Source organism: Lipotes vexillifer, unplaced genomic scaffold (genome assembly GCF_000442215.2).
Source record: "Lipotes vexillifer unplaced genomic scaffold, Lipotes_vexillifer_v1.1 scaffold785, whole genome shotgun sequence".
Lineage (NCBI taxonomy): Eukaryota > Metazoa > Chordata > Mammalia > Artiodactyla > Lipotidae > Lipotes > Lipotes vexillifer.
The window spans coordinates 773,355-794,406 of record NW_006791778.1 but is presented as its reverse complement, the minus strand read 5'-3'; the positions used below and the strand labels follow the sequence as shown (position 1 = coordinate 794,406).

Below are 21,052 nucleotides of genomic sequence, written 5' to 3'. Positions count from 1 at the left end.
AGTAATCTTGGTTGCAGGTTTTTCTCCTTCATCACTTTCAGTATGTCCTGCCACTCCCTTCTGGCTTGTAGAGTTTCTGCTGAGAGATCAGCTGTTAACCTTATGGGGATTCCCTTGTGTGTTATTTGTTGTTTTTCCCTTGCTGCTTTTAATATGCTTTCTTTGTATTTAGTTTTTGACAGTTTGATTAATATGTGTCTTGGCGTATTTCTCCTTGAATTTATCCTGTATGGGACTCTCTGTGCTTCCTGGACTTGATTAACGATTTCCTTTCCCATATTAGGGAAGTTTTCAACTATAATCTCTTCAAATATTTTCTCAGTCCCTTTCTTTTTCTCTTCTTCTTCTGGAACCCCTATAATTCGAATGTTGGTGCGTTTAATGTTGTCCCAGAGGTCTCTGAGACTGTCCTCAGTTCTTTTCATTCTTTTTTCTTTATTCTGCTCTGCAGTAGTTATTTCCACTATTTTATCTTCCAGGTCACTTATCCGTTCTTCTGCCTCATTTATTCTGCTATTGATCCCATCTAGAGTATTTTTCATTTCATTTATTGTGTTGTTCATCATTGTCTGTTTCATCTTTATTTCTTCTAGGTCCTTGTTAACTGCTTCTTGCATTTTGTCCATTCTATTTCCAAGATTTTGGATCATCTTTACTATCATTATTCTGAACTCTTTTTCAGGTAGACTGCCTATTTCCTCTTCATTTGTTAGGTCTGGTGGGTTTTTATCCTGCTCCTTCATCTGCTGTGTGTTTTTCTGTCTTCTCATTTTGCTTATCTTACTGTGATTGGGTTCACCTTTTTGCAGGCTGCAAGTTCGTAGCTCCCGTTGTTTTTGATGTCTGTCTCCAGTGGCTAAGGTTGGTTCAGTTGGTTGTGTAGGCTTCCTGGTGGAGGGGACTAGTGCCTGTGTTGTGGTGTATGAGGCTAGATCTTGTCTCTCTAGTGGGCAGGTCCACGTCTGGTGGTGTGTTTTGGGGTGTCTGTGGACTTATTATGATTTTAGGCAGCCTCTCTGCTAGTGGGTGGGGTTGTGTTCCTGTTTTGCTATATGGTTGGCATAGGTTGTCCAGCACTGTAGCTTGCTGGTCGTTGAGTGAAGCTGGGTGCTGGTGTTGAGATGGAGATCTCTGGGAGATTTTCGCCGTTTGATATTATATGGGGCTGGGAGGTCTCTTCTTGACGAGTGTTCTGAAGTTGGCTCTCCCACCTCAGAGGCAGAGTCCTGACTCCTGGCTGGAGCAGCAAGAGCCTTTCATCCACTCGGCTTTTGGGAGGTCTGAGGTCTTCTGCCAGCGTTCAGTAGGTGTTCTGTAGGAGTTGTTCCACATGTAGATGTATTTCTGGTGTATTTGTGGGGAGGAAGGTGATCTCCGCGTCTTACTCCTCCGCCATCTTTCCACCGCCCCCCCCTTCTGACCATTTTTAAGGTCAGGTTTTTTGTGGTTGTTGTTGTTATTGAGTTGTGTGTGTTCTTTATATATTTTGAATATTAATCCCTTATTGGATATGATTTGCAAATATCTTCTCCCATTCAGTAGGCTGCCTTTTTATTTTGTTGATGGCTTCTTCATTGTGCAGAAGCTTTTTTGTTTGATATAGTCTCGTTTGTATAGTTTTGCTTTGGTTGCCATTGCCTTTGGAGCCAGAGCCAAATATATATATATATTGCTAGACTGATGTCAAGGAGATATCTGCCTATGTTTTCTTCTAGGAGTTTTATGGTTTCTGGTCTTACATTCAAGTCTTTAATCCACTTTGAGTTAATTTTTCTGTATGGTGTAAAATAGTTGGCCAGTTTCATTCTTCTACATGTGGCTGTCCAGTTTTCCCAATACAATTTATTGAACAGACTGTCCTTTCTCATTGTATATTCTTGCCTCCTTTTTCATAGATTAATTGGTCATATATGTGTGGGTTTATTTCTGGGCTGTTTTGTTCCATTGATCTATGTGTTTGTTTTTGTGCTAATACCATACTGTTTTGATTAATATAGTTTTGTAATATAGTTTGAAATCAGGGAGTGTATTGCCTACAACTTTGTTCTTCTTTCTCAAGATTGCTTTGGTTATTTGGAATCTCTTGTGGTTCCATACAAATTTTAGGATTTATTGTTCTATGTCTGTGAAAAATGCCATTGAAATTTTGATAGGGATTGCATTGAATATGCATATTGCTTTGGGTAATACGGACATTTTAATCATATTAATTCTTCCAATTTGTGAGCATGGAATATCTTTCTATTTGTGTCTTCTTCAGTTTCTTTCATCAATGTCTTATAGTTTTCAGCATACAGATCTTTCACCTCCTTGGTTAAATTTATTCCTAGATATTTTATTCTTTTTGATGCAATTATAAATGGGATTGTTTTCTTAATTTCTCTATCTTATACTTTGGTTAGTGTATAAAAATGCAACAGATGTTTGTATATTGATATTGTACTCTGCAGTTTTACTGTATTCATTTATTCTAACAGTTTTTTTTTTTTTTTTTGGAGTCTTAGGGTTTTCTATATATAAAATCATGTTTTCTGCAAATAGTGACAGTTCTACTTCTTCCTTTCCAATTTGGATGTCTTTTATTTTTTTTTCCTAATGAATTGCCCTAACTAGGAATTCCCATACTGTGTTGAATAAAACTGGCAATAGGCGGTATTCTTGTCGTGTTCTGGATCTTAAACAAAGAGCTTTCAGCTTTTTGCTGTTGACTATGATGTTAGCTGTGGGCTTGTCATATATGGCCTTTATTATGTTGAGGTACACTCTCTCTATACCCACTTTGTTGAGGGGCTTTATTATGAATGGTTGTTGAATTTTGTCAAAGACTTTTGCATTTATTGAGATGATCATATGATTTTTATCCTTTCTTTTGTTAATCTAGTGTATCACATTGACTTGTGGATGTTGAATCATCTTTACATTCCTGGAATAAATCCCACTTGATCATGGTGTATGATCCTGCTAACGTATTGTTGAATTCAGTTTACTAATATTTTGTTGAGGACTTTTCATCTATATTCATGAGGGATGTTAGTCCGTAATTTTCTTTTTTTGTGGTTCCCTTGTCTGATTTTGGTATCAAGGTAATGCTAGCCTTGTAAAATGAGTTTGGGAGCATTCACTTCTCTTCAGTTTTTTGGAAGAGTTTGAAAAGGATTGGTATTAATCTTCTTTCAGTGTTTGGTAGAATTCATTAGTGAAGACTTCTGTCCTGGACTTTTTTTGTTGGAAGTTTTTTGATAACTGATTCAATTCAGTCTTGGAAGACTGTGTTTCCAGAAATTATCCACTTCTTTTAGGTTGTCTGATTAGTTGCTGTATAATTGTTTATAGTAGTTTTTTTTATGATACTTTGTATTTCTTTGTATCAGTTGTAATTTCTCCTCCTTCATTTCTGATCTTTTTTGTTTGAGCTCTTTGTCTTTTCCTCTTGTCTACTTAAAGGTTTGTCAATTTTGTTTATCTTTTCAAAGAACCAGATCCTAGTTTCCTTGATCTTTTCTATTGTCATTTTAGTTTGTATTTCATTTGTTTCTGCTCTGATTTTTATTATTTCCTTCCTTTTACTGACTTTGGGCTTAATTTGTTCTTTTTTAATTTCCTTTAGGTATAAAGTTAGATTGTTTACTTGAGATTTTTCTTGTTCCTTGAGGTAGGCCTGTATCACTATAAACTTCCCTCTTAGAACTGCTTTTGTGCATCCCATAAGTTTTGGCATGTTAATTTTCCATTTTCACTTGTCTCAAGATAATTTTTTAATTTCTCTTTTGATTTGTTCATTGACCCATTGGTTGTTCAGTAGAATGTTGTTTAATCTCCACATATTTGTGATCTTTCCAGTTTTCTTAATAATTGATTTCTAGTTTCAAACCATTGTAGTGAGAAAAGATGCTTGATATGATTTTCATTTTAAATTTATGAGACTTGTTTTGTGGCCTAACATATTGTCTATCTTGGAGAATGTTCCACATGAACTTCAGTGCACTTGAGAAGAATGTGTATTCTGCTGCTTTTGGCTGGAATGTTCTGTATATATCTGTTAAGTCTATTGGACTAATGTGTCATTTAAAGCTGATGTTTCCTTATTGATTTTCTGTGTGGATGACCTATCCATTGATGTAAGTGAGATATTAAAATCCCCTACTCTTACTGTTTTATTGTTAATTTCTCCCTTTAAGACCATTAATATATGATTTATATATTCAGGTGCTCCTATTTGGTGTGCATATATCTTTATAAATGTTATATCTTCTTGCTGTGTTGACCACTTTATCATTGTGTAATGATCATCCTTGTCTTTTATTACAGTCTTTGTTTTAAAGTCTATTTTGTCTGATACAAATATAGCTACTCCAGCTTGGTTTTCAGTTTCATGAAATATCTTTTTCCATCCACTTTAATCTGTATGTGTAGTTACATCTGAAATGAGCCTCTTGTAGGCAGCATATAGATGGTTCTTATATTTTTATCCATTCAGCCACTCTCTGTCTTTGATTGGAGAATTTAGTTCCTTTACATTTAAAGTAATTATTGATAGGTATGTATTTGTTGCCATTTTGTTAATAGTTTTCATTTCTCTTTGTTTTATCATTCCTCTTTGTTTCTTCTTTTCTTTCTTCCCTCATTGTTTGATTACTTTTTATAGTGTTATGCTTAGATTCCTTTCTCATTTTTTTGGTATGTATCTACTATAGGTTTTTGCTTGGTGGTTACCATGAGGGTCACATGTAACAGTTTATATATAAAAGAGTATATCTTAAGTTCATAAGAAGTCAAGACTGAATGCATTATAAAACTACATTTTTACTTCCTCCCCAAACGTTTTATGTTTTGATGTCATATTTTACATCTTTTTACTTTCTGTATCCCTTAACTAGTTATTTTGTAGTTATTTTTTTGATTACTTTTGTCTTTTAATCTTTATACTAACATTATTAATCCACTATCTTTATTATACATTTACCTTTATCAGTGAGATTTTTACTTTCATATGTTCTTGTTCCTAATTAGTGCACTTTCTTTTCAGCTTAAAAAAGTCCCTTTAACATTTCTTGTAAGGCTGGTTTAGTGGGGATGACCTCCTTTAGCTTTTGTTTGTTTACAAAGTGCTTTATCTTTTTTCCAGTTCTGAATGATAGCCTTTCCAGGTAGAGTGTTCTTGGTTGGAAGTTTCTTTCTTTCAGCCCTTTGAATATATCATGCCACTCTTTTCTGGCCTGCAAAGATTCTGCTGAGAAATCTGCTGATACTTTTATGGGGCTTCTTTGGATATCACAAATTGTTTTTCTCTTGCTGCTTTCAAGATTCTCTCTTTAATTTTTGATATTTTAATTATAATGTGTCTTGGTATCTTTCGATTCATCTTTTTTTGGAACTCCCTGGACTTCCCAGATCTGGATGTCTGATTCATTCCCCAGGTTAGGGAAGTTTTCAGCTATTATTTCTTCAAGTAACTTTTCTGCCCCCTTTTCTCTCTTCTCCTTCTGGGAACCCAGTAATGTGAATGCAATTCAGCTTGATGTTTGTCCCACTGGTCCCTTAAGCTATCTTCACTTTTTAAAATTTGTTTTTCTTTTTGCTGTGTTTGGGTGAGTTCCACTGCCTTGTATTCCAGATCACTGATTCTTTCTTTGCTTCATCTGGTCTGCTGTTGAACCCCTCTAGTGTATTTTTCAGTTCAGTTGTTGTATTCTTCAGCTCTGTGACTTCTGTTTGGTACTTTCTTATTTATCCTGTCTCTTTGTTGAAGTTCTTACTGTGTTCATCCATTCTTCTCCTGAGTTCAATGAGCATCTTTATGACTGTTACTTTAAAATCTTTATCAGGTAAATTAGTTATCTCCTTTTCATTAAGATTTTCTTCTGGAGTTTTATCTTATTAATTCCTTTGGAACATAATCTTCTCATTCCTCATTTTCCTTGACTCTCTGTGTTTGTGTTTTATGTATTAGGCAAAACAGCTATCTCTCCTAGTCTTGAAGGAATGGCCTTGTATAGAGATGAACCTTACTGTTTAACCTTGCCCTAGTTCTTGGTTGTCACTCAACTTTTGTGATTGTCTATGCAGCCTGATTTATTCTTGATAGGTCCCAAGTGCTGAGGGTGTGCCAAGGCCTGTGAGTATTCCAGAGGGGGAGACCTCAGTCAGTACCTAGTACCTAGTACCTAGTTTCAGGCTGATTAGAAGCCAGACCTTCAGGCAGCAGCTTTCAAGATATGCAAATATATATTGCCCTGTGGGACTGCAATTGTAAACTCTGCTAGCCTCCAGACCTGGCCATCTGAAGGTGTCTCTTTGACTACAGTTGCAAAAATCGGGGCTCCAGTAGTGTGTGAGCTCCTTTCTGGTAGGTGCTGGTGAACTGTAGCAAAGGCGAAAGAGAGTGCAGAGATGGTTCCCCCAGCCTGTGTTCCTTGAGAGCACTTCTCTAGCCTCTAGATGAGTGGTAAACCTGAAGTGTGCCCCTCAGGCTGAAGCCCCAGGACAAGTCATCAGTCCTTTTTCACAGGGAGACTGGAGGTACATTCTGCTGTCTGTGCAGTACCCTGAGGGCGGTAGCCTTCAGAGAACTCCCTGATTGTTTCAGATTCATGGGACCCAGAAATGCAATCCCTCCAGCCACCAGAGCTAGGGGCTGGAGGAGCATCCCTCATGTGGGCTGTGCACAAATGCCTCACCTTGGCAGGGCCACAAGAGCAGTGTGGGGGTGTGGTGTGCCCAGTGGTGTTAGCAGGTTAAAGGGAGAGTGCAAAGATAGCACCCACCAGTGCCAGTGCTAGCAAGATAGACGGAAAATGCAAAAATAGCAACTGCCAGTGCCTCCATCCAGGTGGAGAGAGTCCCAAAAGGCTCCTGCATCTCCCTCAGATGCTTTAAGATTAGCAAATGAATCTCCTTCACATATGGTCTGGGTGCTTTTCAGACTGCTACTTTTGTGATGGGTCCTGTGGTGAGTGAGTCAGCACACAAGCCCTTTAAGAGTGGAATCTCTGTTTCCTACAGCCTTTTGGTTCTCCTGGATGTAAACTCTATTGATTTTCAAAGCCAGATGTATTGGGGGCTCATCTCTTTGGTGCAGTTCCCAAGGGCTGTGGTGCCTGATGTGGGGCACTGACCTCTCGCTCCTCAGGTAGTAGCTCTGTTTTGTGATATCAATCCTGATTGTGGGTTGCTGCACCATAGGTGTGTTTTTTGGTGAGACCATGTCTCTCCCTCTCCTACCCATCTAGATGTGGCTTTTTTTTTTTTTTTTTGGGGAAGAGATTTCAGCTAGTTTTTCGGTCTTTTTCGGAGGGAATGATCCATATGTAGCTGTAGATCTGCTGTCTGTGGCAGGAAGTGAGTTCCAGATCTTCTGAGGGCACCACCTTGAACCAACTCTCTATTTGGTGGCTATTTAACAGTTTTATCTAGATTCAGTTCATATATAATATATAAGCATATATATGTGTATATATATATATATATACATATGTATGGTTTTTAATTTATTTTAAATTTGTTTTATATTTTAATTTAAACAATATCTATAGAGAACCCTGTGGAGAGAACCACAGGCTTCTCTATAGATATTGTTTAAATAAAAAAACAAAAGAGAGAAAGAATGAGCTTTTGGAATATCTAAGTGCCTTGATGAAAGGGCATCATGGCAGGGGTGGGGGTGGGGATATTGAAAATAAATGGCTGAGATTCCCCCCCAAAAATTATACCTTCTTGACAATTTCATCAAAATCTGGCCTCAAATATTTTAACATGGTTTGTTAGCACATTCTTTATTATTTTTCCCCTGCTAGAATGTAAGTTCCATAAGAGAAAGAACCTCTGTTACGTTCAGTTTTGTATTCCAAGTACCTAGAATGGTGCCTGGTACATAGCAGACATCTGATAAATGTTTGCTGAATGAATGAATAAATGAAAAAATATCTAAAATTATAATAGTAATAAATGTTAAAAAATAATACCACAATAAGCTGTTACGTCTCAAGAACTTCTGAGATATTTAAAGAATAGCTGAGCTTCCATTATACTGACATGAAAGCAGCTATTTCTACCAGGTATACAAGACACTTCCATGTGGCAATATTGTCAACAGTTCACAACTCACTTGGCCTACCAGCTTTGAAATTATCATTCTAGATAAACTATTTCATTTGGAGCTCACATATTTCATTTTGCCTATGAAGTGAGACTATTATTTTTATATTAAATTAGTTTGATTCTGCCTAGTTCAATTCAGATAAAATGTAACTTGCAGTGTAGTTGTTTGCCAAAAGCTTGTAAAGGAGAGTCATTATAAAGTCCTTGTTTAAGTAGGATAAAGAGTTTGAACTTTTTTTCTGAAAGTACTGACTTACTTTCAGTAGGAGAAAGACATGGTCAAATTTATGTTTCAAAAACCTCACTCTGGCAGCAGTGTAGAGAACGGATTTGATGGAATAAAGTTGGACAGAGGCCAGAAAACAACCGCAGAAGCAATTTTAACAGTTAAAGAGTTCATGAGGCTACAAACTAAGGCAGTGGCTGTGGGGATGATTCAAGAGAGCTTAAACAGCAGGCTTTTTCAGCTGATTGGTTGTGGGTCAAATGGAAGAAGGGGGAACTGAGGATGACTTCAAAGTTTCTGGCTTGGGCAATTTGTTGAGTGGTTACCTAATTAAGAAAACAGAGGATGAAAGACAGGCTTGAGAGGAAAGTAATTCAGTTTTGCAAATCTAAGAGATATCACAGAAGTCAAAAAACAAAGGAGGGCTTCCCTGATGGCGCAGTGGTTGAGAATCTGCCTGCCGATGCAGGGGACGCGGCTTCGTGCCCCGGTCCGGGAAGATCCCACATGCCGCCGAGCGGCTAGGCCTGTGAGCCATGGCCGCTGAGCCTGCACGTCTGGAGCCTGTGCTCCGCAACGGGAGAGGCCATGGCGTTGAGAGGCCCGCGTACCGCAAAAACGAAAACAAACAAACAAACAAAAAACCCAAAGGAGCTCCAAGAAGGAGCTGCTTGGAGTCTGAAGCTGCAGTCCATAATTTAGATACAAGCTTAAACTTGTTTATTGAATTTGGCAATTAGGAAGTTTTGGTATCAGTAGAACAGCTTAGGGAAAGTGGAGGAACGGAAGGCAGGTGGACAAAGATCTAGGACAGAATGGGATGAAAAAGAAAAGACAATGAATATAAACTATTCTTTCAGGAAGTTTAGCTATAAAGAGAGAGGGTGGCGGTTACTGGGGGGACATATAACTTGCAAATTTCAATTTCTGGCTCCAGATCTAGGGGCTGGAGGAGCATCCCTCATGTGGGCTGTGCACGCATGCCTCACCTTGGCAGGGCCACAAGAGCAGTGCGGGGGTGTGGTGTGCTCCAACTGTAAGATATACTAATGAATTACTTTCTAAAGTATGTCCAAATAACCTGTCCCAAACTGAAACCTGGGAGTCCTTCTCAACTCTTTTGTCTAACCTTCTCCTGTCTCAAAAATACTGTAGATTATAACTCAGACATGTGTCTAGAATTTGGTATCTCCTCTCCATCTCCACCAGCACTATTTTAAATCTAGCCCTTGTCACTTCTGGTATTTTCTATTTAATATTCCTCTACTTGGTTTTCTTGCTTTCAGATTCTCACTCACTCCATGCTGTACTCATTTATTTCCCCTGCCAGGCCAGAACTTCCCCTCCCTTTTTTGCCTGCCAAACCCTTCTTCACCCTTTATCCTTTAAGTCACAGCTCAAACATCTCTAGGAAAACTTCCCTGACTCCTCCATTCCTAGCTAATCATTCTCTCCTCAGTGCCCACATCACCCTCCCCACGTTCATGCTTCTAAAATACCTCTTATTACCCTTAATTAAGATTACAAATAGGTGTGCCGACTTCCGAGTTTCTCTAAGACAATGAGTTATCTTGTTTTTTCAATCTTTAACACCTGGAAAGAGTTTATACGGAGTAGGAGCTCAATAAATGTTAAATAAATGTTTGCTATGATAAGCCTTGTCGCCATGACAACAGTGTGTAAAGGGAACTGCAGAAGTTTTTTTCTGTCTTAAAACTTAAAGTCCATCTGAAAGCCAGTGAGAAAGGGAAAGAATATGAAGGAAGTCTGAAAACAGACTTTTAAAAATACAATAATTTCTCTAATATTCTTCTTTCTTTTCCTAGTAGTTTCTTTACTTTCTCTTTTATTTCATGTGTTTATTTTGAATTCTTTATTTTCTTAGCGCTTTTTGCTGGATCTCAGTACATCTATGGTTACAAGTATTGTGTTCCTCTTCCTCTCCTCCCCCCTAATTTTCCTCTTTTCCGTTCTCATCCATGTTTCTTTGCTTTCTTAACTCTAATCTGTGAAAATTATAGTTCCCATTGGATAAAAATGTTTTGACTATTTCATCTAAGATTCTGAGATTATTGACTTGAAAGAAAAAAGAGTTATAAACCACCCCAGATAGATCCTCTCAGGAGTAAGCAGCAATAATTGATTCTTTGCAACAACAAAAAGTTTCAGTTATACAGCCTTGGAAACTAGCCAGAGGCTAGTGAACAGTAGAAAATCATGATGGAGATTAAACCACATGTGTTCCAATCATTTCTGGGGCAAGTCATTTAATTCTGAGGGTCTCAGTTTCCTCATTTAGACAAGAGAGAGTTGCATGGTCAATATTTAAGTTTTTTTTCCAGCTCCAGCATTCTGTAATTCTAGATTCTAGTTAAGGCTGCAGAGAGAGAACTATTTATATGTGGCAAATGCCCTAGTAACCACTTCCTCATAATTCTAAAACAACACATATTGATGGAATATTTATTATATAACCAGCTTTGCTAAGCCACTGGGAGTTTAAAAGTATACTATTAGAATCAAAGTAAAAATGTCTTGAACTTGAAAAGCAATAATGATTATGTTTATCTTTGCTGTGGAATTCTCATTCTGTGGAATAGGTATGGGATGAAATGAGGAAGCATGTTACTTAATTAATTCACTAAAATCAGGCAGGTAATCATCTCTACAGCAACAAGATCAAAATCTAAATTTTCAGTTCTGTAAGTCATTTCATCCTTCAAAATTTTGCCATCTTATGAAGGTAAGTATGTGGGGGTGGTACAAGTGGGGGTGGAAGAAGACTCAGGTAAAAATTTAGGTAAATAGTTAAAGATAAAAGGTGTATATAATCAACTGCTAAATACAGACTCAAAGCAAGAAGCCAAAATAGAACTGCTGGAATGGCCTTGTGGGAAAAGGAGAATTGAATTTAATCCTGATTGCTTGACTGAATAGATGCAGGAGAACATGGAAGAGCATTTATGTGATAATTAACACAAAATTATGGTTGGGGGTGGACGGAAAGGAGCTTTTTTTTTTTTTTCCTCCGGTACGCAGGCCTCTCACTGTTGTGGCCTCTCCCGTTGCGGAGCACAGGCTCCGGACGTGCAGGCTCAGCGGCCATGGCTCACGGGCCCAGCCGCTCCGCGGCATGTGGGATCCTCCCAGACGGAGGCACGAAGCCGTGTCCCCTGCATCAGCAGGCGGACTCTCAACCACTGCGCCACCAGGGAAGCCCTGGAGCTATTTTTTTACTGTAGTGGAACAATTTTGCTGTCTTGCAGTAAACACAAGGTAGGGTGGGGTTAGATTATGGAGGGTTTGGGAACTCAGAAGTGTTTATATTTAATCTCACAGGCAATAGGAAAGGAGATTACTGAGCTGGCAAGGGTATTATGAAAAAGATTATAGAGACAGGCTATGAAACTATAAGAATTCATGTAAGAATTCATAATATTCATGTAGGGATATTACGGACAAGCCAGATTTAAAAAGATATTTTGAAGAAAGATTTAATTGAACTTGAAATAGCTAGATATAGGCAAAAAGAAGAGTTTTAAGAGTGTCCTAATTTTTGTTATTTATACTTTCAAATGGAGATATTTACTCAGCCCTTCCTTCATGTGAAATAAAATTCTCCTGGGGAATGCTATAATATTGTCCAATGTAGGCCAGCCTAAGGGTGCTGATGCAGATTCCATCAAGATTATCAACCTTTTGCAATTTTTTTGGTTTGCTTTTAAAATAGTTGATTCAGAGTTGAGACTCCCTTTAAATAGAAGCTTATTTATTTTAACACTCTAAAGCAATGATTCTCAGGGGTTTACGAGGTCAAAGCGATTTTCATAATTCTAAGACGTAATTTGTCATTTTCACTCTCATTTTCTCTTGAGTGTACAATAAAGTTTACCAGGGGCTACGTTTTGAGTGATATTGCATAAACTGAATGCAGAAGCAGATGAGAATGCAGCTGTCTTCTACTAAGCCAGATATTACAGAGATTTGTAAAAATAAAAACAATGTCACTCTTCATAGTAGTTTTTTCAGAATATATAGTTATCCGTAATTTAAAATGTTATTTATGCTAACATGTTATGTGCTTATTGTTATCTTAAAATAAATTAATAGGTCACTACTTTTTTACACTTCTCAGCTTTAATTTCTAATACAGCAAATGACAGTACTACAGTAAAAAACCTAGAGAAACAAAAATTCTTCAGGATCCTCAATAATTTTTAGGAGTATAAAGAGGTCACGAGACCAAAAAGTTTGAGAACATTTCCTCTGAAGTGATACTCTCCAAGTTTGGCTAAAAGAGAAAAATTTTCCTCTGACTGTGCTATGTTCCTTATGTTGTTACTGACTAGTCGCCCATCATAGTGATGTCAGAGAAGTTAACTCTCAATCGCTTTTCTAGCTTATTTATTTACCTCGAATTGCCATGCCTGGGTTTATAAATAACGAGTAATGATATTTCTTACCTGTGCTCAATAATTTCCTGGGAGAGGACGTTATCTGAAAGGTTTGAAGTCTCTTTCTTTTCCCGTTAGAAGGCAGCCCTTCAGCAGCCGAAGCAGACAGCCAGGAATGTGGAAAGCTTTGGGTAGCAGAACTCCCCGCTGCTTCTCCGGATCCAACAGCCTTCTGGGGGAGGAGGGTGCCTAGCCCTTGGGAGAAAGGAGGAAGAAGGTGGAGGGAGGAGACTGTTCTAGCACGCCTCAGACCCGCCTTAAAAGTGGGCTCTTTCCTAGGGCAATGGAACCTGAAATACAGTGTCAGAGAATACGGGAATTTCTTTTAATGTAAAATCACGGTTTTAATGAAATCATTTCTTCTGTTGCAGTTCTGGCCCTTCAAAGCTTGTACCTCTTTCCGAAATACATCCAAGCACTTAAAAAAAAAGCACCTGCTTGGTCAATTAGAAGCATCTTTTCCCTCATTAATCTTTCTCTTTTGAAACTTTCTACTCAGACTTCAGCACATTTTTTTTTTCTCATCCACCACTGCTGAATAATCATCCCCACAAGATAATTCCTATAATGTAATCACACCACCTAAAATGAAACTCTTAAAGAACAGAGCGTTACTATCACAGCTTTGAAAGTAACTAGCAGAAACAAAGTTTCTTAGACAATTTTCTCTTGAACATGTGCTAAATTGCATTACCTTGCTAGCAAGGGAATTAACAAGGTGATTTTTGTTTGTTTTTGCTTTTTTGCCAGTACAGAGACTGTATGGAAACGGAGGGGTTCTAGAGTTAGGAAACAAAATGCTTATATAAGCAGCTAGTTGAGGTGTTTTTGTTGTCGTTGTTTATTTGCTTGTTTTTGTTTTTAACAAGATAGAGTTTTCATTTCATAAGGTCATAAAACATCATGTCCACAGCAGTGATTACAAAGGAAGTCTAAGATAGGATGGCTGAAGGTGCTTGGTGCAGTGACTATCAGAAGAAAAAAAAAAAAAGCACATTTAAGAAGCGCAGCAACTAGGAAAAGCCCGTGTGCGGCAATGAAGACCCAACACAGCCAAAGATAACTAAATAAATAGATAGATAAATAAATAAATAAATTTATATATATAAAAAAAGTGTATGATAAGACTATACACATGATTGAAACTGAAATAAGTTTTTATTCTCTGTGTTGTCCAATCGGGCCAATTAACACAAAAGCATTAAGTAAACTGTGATTTAAATAAGTAGAACACTAAGCAAGTTAATTTTAAATGGTCCATTGACAATTATTTCTCTCCAGCTATAAAGATATATAATGCATAATTCACCCATTTCTTACTTTTGGGACAAACATTTTTTCCTTTGACATAGAGCAGCCCAAATGTCTCTGTGTCCTACCTACTTCATAGGGTTGTTTGTGAAGATTAAATGAGATGATGACAGCTCTTTGAATATTTTATTTTATTTTTTTGTGAGATCCTAGGTAAGAGCATATATATATATTTAACATCTTTATTGGAGTATAATTGCTTTACAATAGTGTGTTAGTTTCTGCTGTATAACAAAATGAATCAGCTATACATATACATATATCCCCATATCTCCTCCCTCTTGTGTCTCCCTCCCACCCTCCCTATCCCACCCCTCTAGGTGGTCACAAAGCACCGAGCTGATCTCCCTGTGCTATGCGGTTGCTTCCCACTAGCTATCGATTTTACATTTGGTAGTGTATATATGTCCATGTCACTCTCTCACTTTGTCCCAGCTCACCCTTCCCCCTCCCCGTGTCCTCATTCTTTGAATATTCTAAAGCACCAGACAACTATAACCCTGTGTGCCCTTATTCTCACTTATTCTCACTCATGTAGCTTATACAATGGAGAAAAGATTTAAAAAATAAAATGTCTATGCTATTCTCTTAATCTGATGTAAACATTTACGTATTAGGTGGAATCATTTTTTCCTGGAAATATTTTAACAACTAGATAACTACCTGTTTAGATATCATACAATGTGAAGGCTGGGAGAGGAATTAGGTCAGTATTTCTCAGACTTTTGGATTTGATGGACCATTAAGAAAAATAACAACAACAATGACAATAAGAAGAGATAAACACTGAGTGGATAACTACATTTTACCAAGTAAGGACATTAAAAATCTAAAAAATTTTATATTTTTTGTTTCTTGAGAGGACACGTTAACATCAAAAAATTTATGACATGGTAACAGAATAAAAGAATCTTTTAAAGTGAGTGCATTAACTTTAGGAAAAACTCATTAGTTTTCACTTCATTTTATCACAAATAGGGAACATTTCAATACAGATTGCTATCAGTCCTCAGATAGTGATTAGAATCCTTTAAAGACTGTCAATAACTGCACCATAATCACTAGTCTATCTTTATTAAATGACTTACATTTCACAATAATGCCAACTCAAGTTAAACCAAGTACTTTTTTCCTAGGAGCTTACTTGAAACAATTGGTTTTCCACAAATCAATAAATAAACATATACACACAATACTTACATCTTGACAACTAACATTTAAATAAGTCAAAGGGAAAAAAACAATAATATGTATGTGTTAAACATAATTTGCTAAGGTGTAAGATTGTGGACCTGGAATTTATGGGAAGTGTTATTGACCTTTGTTTTATGAAGTGATATGCTTTTTATTTTCTTCCACAACTAACGGAGCATTAAGTGTGGAACGTCTATCTTTCAAGTTGCAGGTCGAAGTCACCACATTAAAGCTCCCCATAAGGCTAAATTTCAAATACGTGAGCCACGTGTGTTACAAAATTTTTTTTTCAAAGCTGCCAATGAAGTTGATGAGTTATTGACACATCAAGAAGGGAATTTTCTCAACCGGTGTGATTCCGCAAGTTTGGTTGCACCAAAGAGAAAGAGGTGAAGGAACGGAGGTTCTGGATACAAAGTCTCGGCTTGAGGGCCAGGGGAACTCAGGTTTAAACCGTTGCTGCAGACCCACCATCTGGGACAGGATGTAACTTTTACTTGGAAAGTGGTGGTGGTGTGCTACTATTTCGTGTTCCTTTTCTGAGGTTCCAAAAGGCTGGGACACACCCGGCCTTCCTCTGGCAGTTCTTCCTTGGTCTTTCTTGAGAAACCAGTCTCAGATCTCTCCCTTCTTCCCCAGACACTAACTCGGAGGTGGTGAGTTCTGTTTCACAGAGACCCCAAAGCGTGAGGCAAGGCGGGAAAAAACCCCCTCTACTCGGCAGCGCGGGAGGCGGTGCAGGCGCCTCACGTAATCTGCGCGCTGCACGCTGGGAAATCCGCCTCCCCGAGCCTGCGTACTCGCGTGCACACCGGGCTTCCTAGTTCCTGTGCTTTGGCTGACGAGTAAGTACCCGACGCCGCCGAGCCGCAGACTGCTCTCGGGCAGGGGCTGTGGGGATGAGCGCCCATGAGCGTGTGACAGGGTGTGAAGCAAGGCAGTGAGAGAGGGTGGACGTTTACCCGGAGGGTCTCTAGTGGGGCTGAAACATTAGTGGGGAAGAAAGGAGGGGCGCGGCGGGAAGTGAGAGGCAAGATAGGTGGGGTGGCCTGGGAGGCCGAGATGGCGGTGGGAGGAAAGAGACGGTGAGGAGAAGACGGTTGCACAAGGCCTGGGGGTAGTGCTTGGTAATGACGAAGGCACCATCGCCTCAGATTGCACAGCCGGGGTCAGTGGCTGTGAATGGTATTTGTCACAGGTGGAGGCCCAGTCTCTAGACCAGGCCTTGATTCAGCTGAGGGCTTAAACTATGACAGAAGATCTGTTTTTACAGAAGCAGAATTACCTAATTAGAAGAGTTTTGATTTGACATACATGCATGTTCTTTTACTTTGAGAGAGGCGAGAAGAGGTGTAAAAGGAAAAGGGAAGAGAAAAAGAGGAAGGGAGACGAGAACCACTCTCATGTTCGCTTCTCGGAAACATTCTCAAACTTCCCAAGGCAGAGTGAGCACTACTGTGCATGTGTAGTATTTTCTATGTCTTACCGTTATAGCGCTTAAATTTATATACTAGAAAGGTACCGACAGGAATGTAGAAGCACTATATGGAATTCACTAAACAGACATCTTTTTTTTTTTTTTTTTGCGGTACGCGGGCCTCTCACTGTTGCGGCCTCTCCCGTTGTGGAGCACAGGCTCTGGACTTGCAGGCTCAGCGGCCATGGCTCACGGGCCCAGCCGCTCCGCGGCATGTGGGATCTTCCCGGACCAGGGCACGAACCTGTGTCCCCAGCCGCTCCGCGGCATGTGGGATCTTCCCGTGTCCCCTGCATTGGCAGGCGGACTCTCAACCACTGTGCCACCAGGGAAGCCCAAAACAGACATCTTTATTATTTGTTGTTGCTGTCTTTCTGTCATATATTTTACATGACTAAGCAAACAGATTCATTACAATTTTCCAGGTCAGCAGAGTTTCTCAAAAAGCAACCAAAGTAGGGCTTCCATGGTGGCGCAGCGGTTGGGAGTCCGCCTGCCGATGCAGGGGACGTGGGTTTATGCCCCGGTCTGGGAAGATACCACATGCCGCGGAGCGGCTGGGCCCGTGAGCCACGGCAGCTGGGCCTGCGTGTCCGGAGCCTGTGCTGCGCAACGGGAGAGGCCGCAACAGTGAGAGGCCCGCATACCGCAAAAAAAAAAAAGCAAGCAAAGTAAATGATAACTTGAGTTCAGACAGAGATTCTTATCTGTTAGGGTGTAGAGACTGTACCATTCTAGGTTTCAACATTTTTCAAGTTTAAACTTAATCTTTCAGGCTCCCAGGGAAATTATCTTCAGAATTTATGGGAAAGTAATTTAAAAGTAAAATTTGATGCTATATGAAGGTAAGATAAGATAGTGGAAACAGAAGTCTCTTTTAGACTAGAAGAGATCTTGGTTCTAGTCTGGCCCAGTTTTACACGTTTGAATTTGGTCAACTATCTCTGCCTCTGTTTTCACATCTGTAAAATTGAGATTGAATTAGATGAACTGTAAGATTTGTTTCAACATTAAGATTTTGTGAAAGCTGAAAAATCCTGAATGAATCCTGAGACAAGGCAGAAAGTGCCAAAGTGGCAGGCTTGGCTAACTGCATATAGAGGGAGTAGAAGAAAATCATGGGGATGGTAGGTTGGCCCAGGTGATGTATGACTTTGGATGCTCTACCGTAGAATTTGAGCTTATTCTGGAGCAATGAATAGTCAAGGGAAGGTTTTTTGAGTTAAGGGAATGCAGTAATCAGAGTTTTGAAAGACTGTCCAAACAGCAGTTGGTAGAATGAAACAGAGAAGGGAGAATTTGAGTAGGTTAGGTAAGTGACAATTAATGAGAGCCCAAACTAACAGTGGCAGGAGGAGTGGAAAGAAAGGGAAGGATTCAAGAGAGCTGCAGCATGAGTTTGTACCAAAAATTGACATTGCTCTAAACTTTGCAGCTCTTGCCTCCAGAATATGGCCACTCACCTTGTAAAACCCGATTCTAGAAATTGCAAGAGACCAAGAGACTTGGAGGTAATCTTTGTGCTTGTGGAGCCTTACTCTTTTATTTTATATACGTCTCAAATTTTTTCCATTTAAAATAATTCTACTGATAAATGGAATTTAATGTCTTCATATTCCCAGAGCTGGGATTGTCCCAGCAGGAACTATGTTGACTCCAGCTGCCTTTTCACTAAGTATAGGCCTCCAGGAAACTATTGGGAGGTTTCTTTGTGGTAATTTGTGATCTAGAGACGGAAGTGGGTTCATGCCTTTATAATACATAAGACTTTGCATAATTATTTTGATATCTAAGTAGGATACCTAGGTACTATACTTGATGATATTTTTGAAAAAGAGCACTGCATCCTGCCCTTCTTCACTACTACCCCACCAATTGATCTGTTTACATTTGGAACATTATTTGTTCCCTTAAAGATTATGTTATCTTGCAAAAATTTGCAAACATATGGCTGTTATCCAAATGAAGGTTTTGCTCTTTTGCTATGGAAAACATCTGCTGGCTCAAGATACAGGAAACTTTTTCATCAGGGGATTAATACTATTTTCAAAGTCTAAACACATAAATAAAATTATTACGTTGAAAAAAGTTGGGCCTAAAAGTTTTCTGGTTAATAAAATTACAAATAACTAATCAGGACACAAGAGTATATAATTTCCAGCATGTTTGCTTTTTTCTGAAAGAAGTTTTATTTGCTTTTTTTTTTTTAACAATGTATATATCTTAAGCATCTTGCTAGCAATTTACGTATTTTCTCTACTTTCTTCTGTTAGCCTCAAGTGCCAGATAGTCCACAACTGTCCTCTCTTGGAAAATCAGATTCTTCTTTCTCTGAAAGCTCTGGACTATTTTATAAAGATGAAGCCCTGGAGAAAGATTTGAATGGTGATCTATAAAGTGCTTGTATTTCTATACATTGATATTATAATATAGAAAGTTTATTATAGTTAACTTAGTGATTTATTTTTGAACAGATATGAGCAAGGAAATTAATCTAATGTTGTCTACATATGCAAAGATCTTAAGGCAAGTACTTACAGTATATTCTCTTGATTTTACACACAGAAGTTTTCTTCTGGAAACTCCATAATGGGAAGTTTAGTGCAGGGGCTACAAAACCTATCTAGTAATTATAATTTTGAAATTTCTTATTCTACCTCAGTTTCTTATAATAGATTAGTTGTTTATTTTCAAAGACTACCGTTTCTACTAAACATCTTCTGTTTTGATACTCTCAGCTGAAACGAGGCTGGATATATTTTGTTCTCTAATTATCAATAGATGATAAAACACTTAAAATTTTATGAAAAAACTTTCAGAAAGATACCATTTGGTGAAGTTAACCATAATAATAGAGTGATATTAAAGATAAATATATTTATGAAATGTTTAAATATTATCAATATATATTTGAAGGCTGAATTTAAATATTCTATTGGCCTGAGACTATCATGTTTTATAAGGTGTTTTTTTAAAACTACTGGACAGTCACTGTATTTGAATAATGGTTTGTGTGGCTGTTAAGATAATGTGTATAGTTTAATATTAGAATTATAATGTGTAAGATACACATTCTGCTGTGTCAAGGGACTTTGAGTAGTCAAAAATATTTGTGGAACTAATTTAACTTTTACTGAGCAATGCTTGTAAATTAATGAAGCTTTTTGATGTACAAAGCCATTTAAATGAAATAACTAACAAATATAGCATAATAGAACACGTCACTATGATAGTGTATTTAGATGTTATGACTATTTAGTTTAATGTAAAACTTTTTTTCCCCATTAGTGAGAGAGCAGCAGTAGATGCATCTTATATTGACGAGATAGATGGACTCTTCAAAGAAGCCAATACTATTGAAAACTTTCTAATACAGAAAAGAGAGCTCCTGAGACAGAGGTTTACTGTGATTGCAAACACACTACACAGATAAAATTGTGTACTTAAAATAAGCTGAGAATTTAAGCCCATTATTGTTGTAATGAAAGAATGACATTTGTGCTCTGAATGCTCTCCAGTTGTTAAGAAAATGTATACCTTAAATATAGAAGGGGAAACTCCTTAAATTTCTTTTCTCGATTTAAAAGGGGCATTAAGCTGGACATTAATATGATACATAGCTTTTCTTTTGAGAGTCAAATATTTGTCATATTTTATAAAAGTGTAAACTATTTAAATTGTATATGGATCCTCTTTTTTCTTAAACCTCCTAACCTGTCTTAAATTTCTAAGACTCAGTGAGTTAATTTGATAATATTTAACAATATTGCACTTTTTCTTTTAGAATATTTTGTTTAAATAGCAGATAGATAGCTTTGGAGATAGCTTTAAGATGTTTTTCAAGGTTAGCATTGAAAAAAATTAAAACCCAGAAGTAATTTGTCCAGTTTCTCAATATGTGGTTAAACGGTGCTATTGCTATTTAATATTACCATTTGTTTATTTTCACTCTTATACATTGCTAATAAAAATTTGGTTTAAAATTATTGTCTTGTGGTAAAATAAAAACCAGAAATTACTAACCAGAACTTTATATGAATTGACTTTTTTACACATCAGCCATATCAATGGTACAGTTAACGAAGTATATTTAGAAGCCTTAGCAGCTAGCTGTGTGGTATAGGATAAAGATTAGTGGTCCAGAAGTAAAGAGATTGTTTAAACAAGTCAATCTCAATGAGTCATTTCAATCCTATTATAATTCAGAAATTGAATTCGGACTAGGAAATCTCTACTATTTATCTAGCTGAAAAAATCCTCCCTTTGTTGGAAGGTACTGCTATGATTTTATTG

General features: G+C 37.8%; 2 protein-coding genes across 2 annotated transcripts in view; one reads left to right on the top strand and one right to left on the bottom strand.

The window, feature by feature from the left end:
- IL18 (interleukin 18) overlaps positions 1-12,948 on the bottom strand; it is a 30,284-nt gene extending 17,336 nt beyond the window's left edge. The window contains exon 1 of the mRNA XM_007464636.1: positions 12,787-12,948. The gene's annotated coding sequence lies outside the window, so the exon portion shown is untranslated. The remainder of the gene's footprint in view (positions 1-12,786) is intronic.
- Positions 12,949-18,190: 5,242 nt separating this feature from the next.
- TEX12 (testis expressed 12) lies at positions 18,191-20,739 on the top strand. The gene is made up of 4 exons (XM_007464635.1): positions 18,191-18,270; positions 19,033-19,144; positions 19,234-19,285; positions 20,048-20,739. The coding sequence occupies exons 1-4, from the start codon at positions 18,211-18,213 to the stop codon at positions 20,190-20,192; spliced, it is 369 nt and encodes a 122-aa protein (XP_007464697.1). The 5' UTR covers positions 18,191-18,210; the 3' UTR covers positions 20,193-20,739.
- Positions 20,740-21,052: the final 313 nt, after the last annotated feature.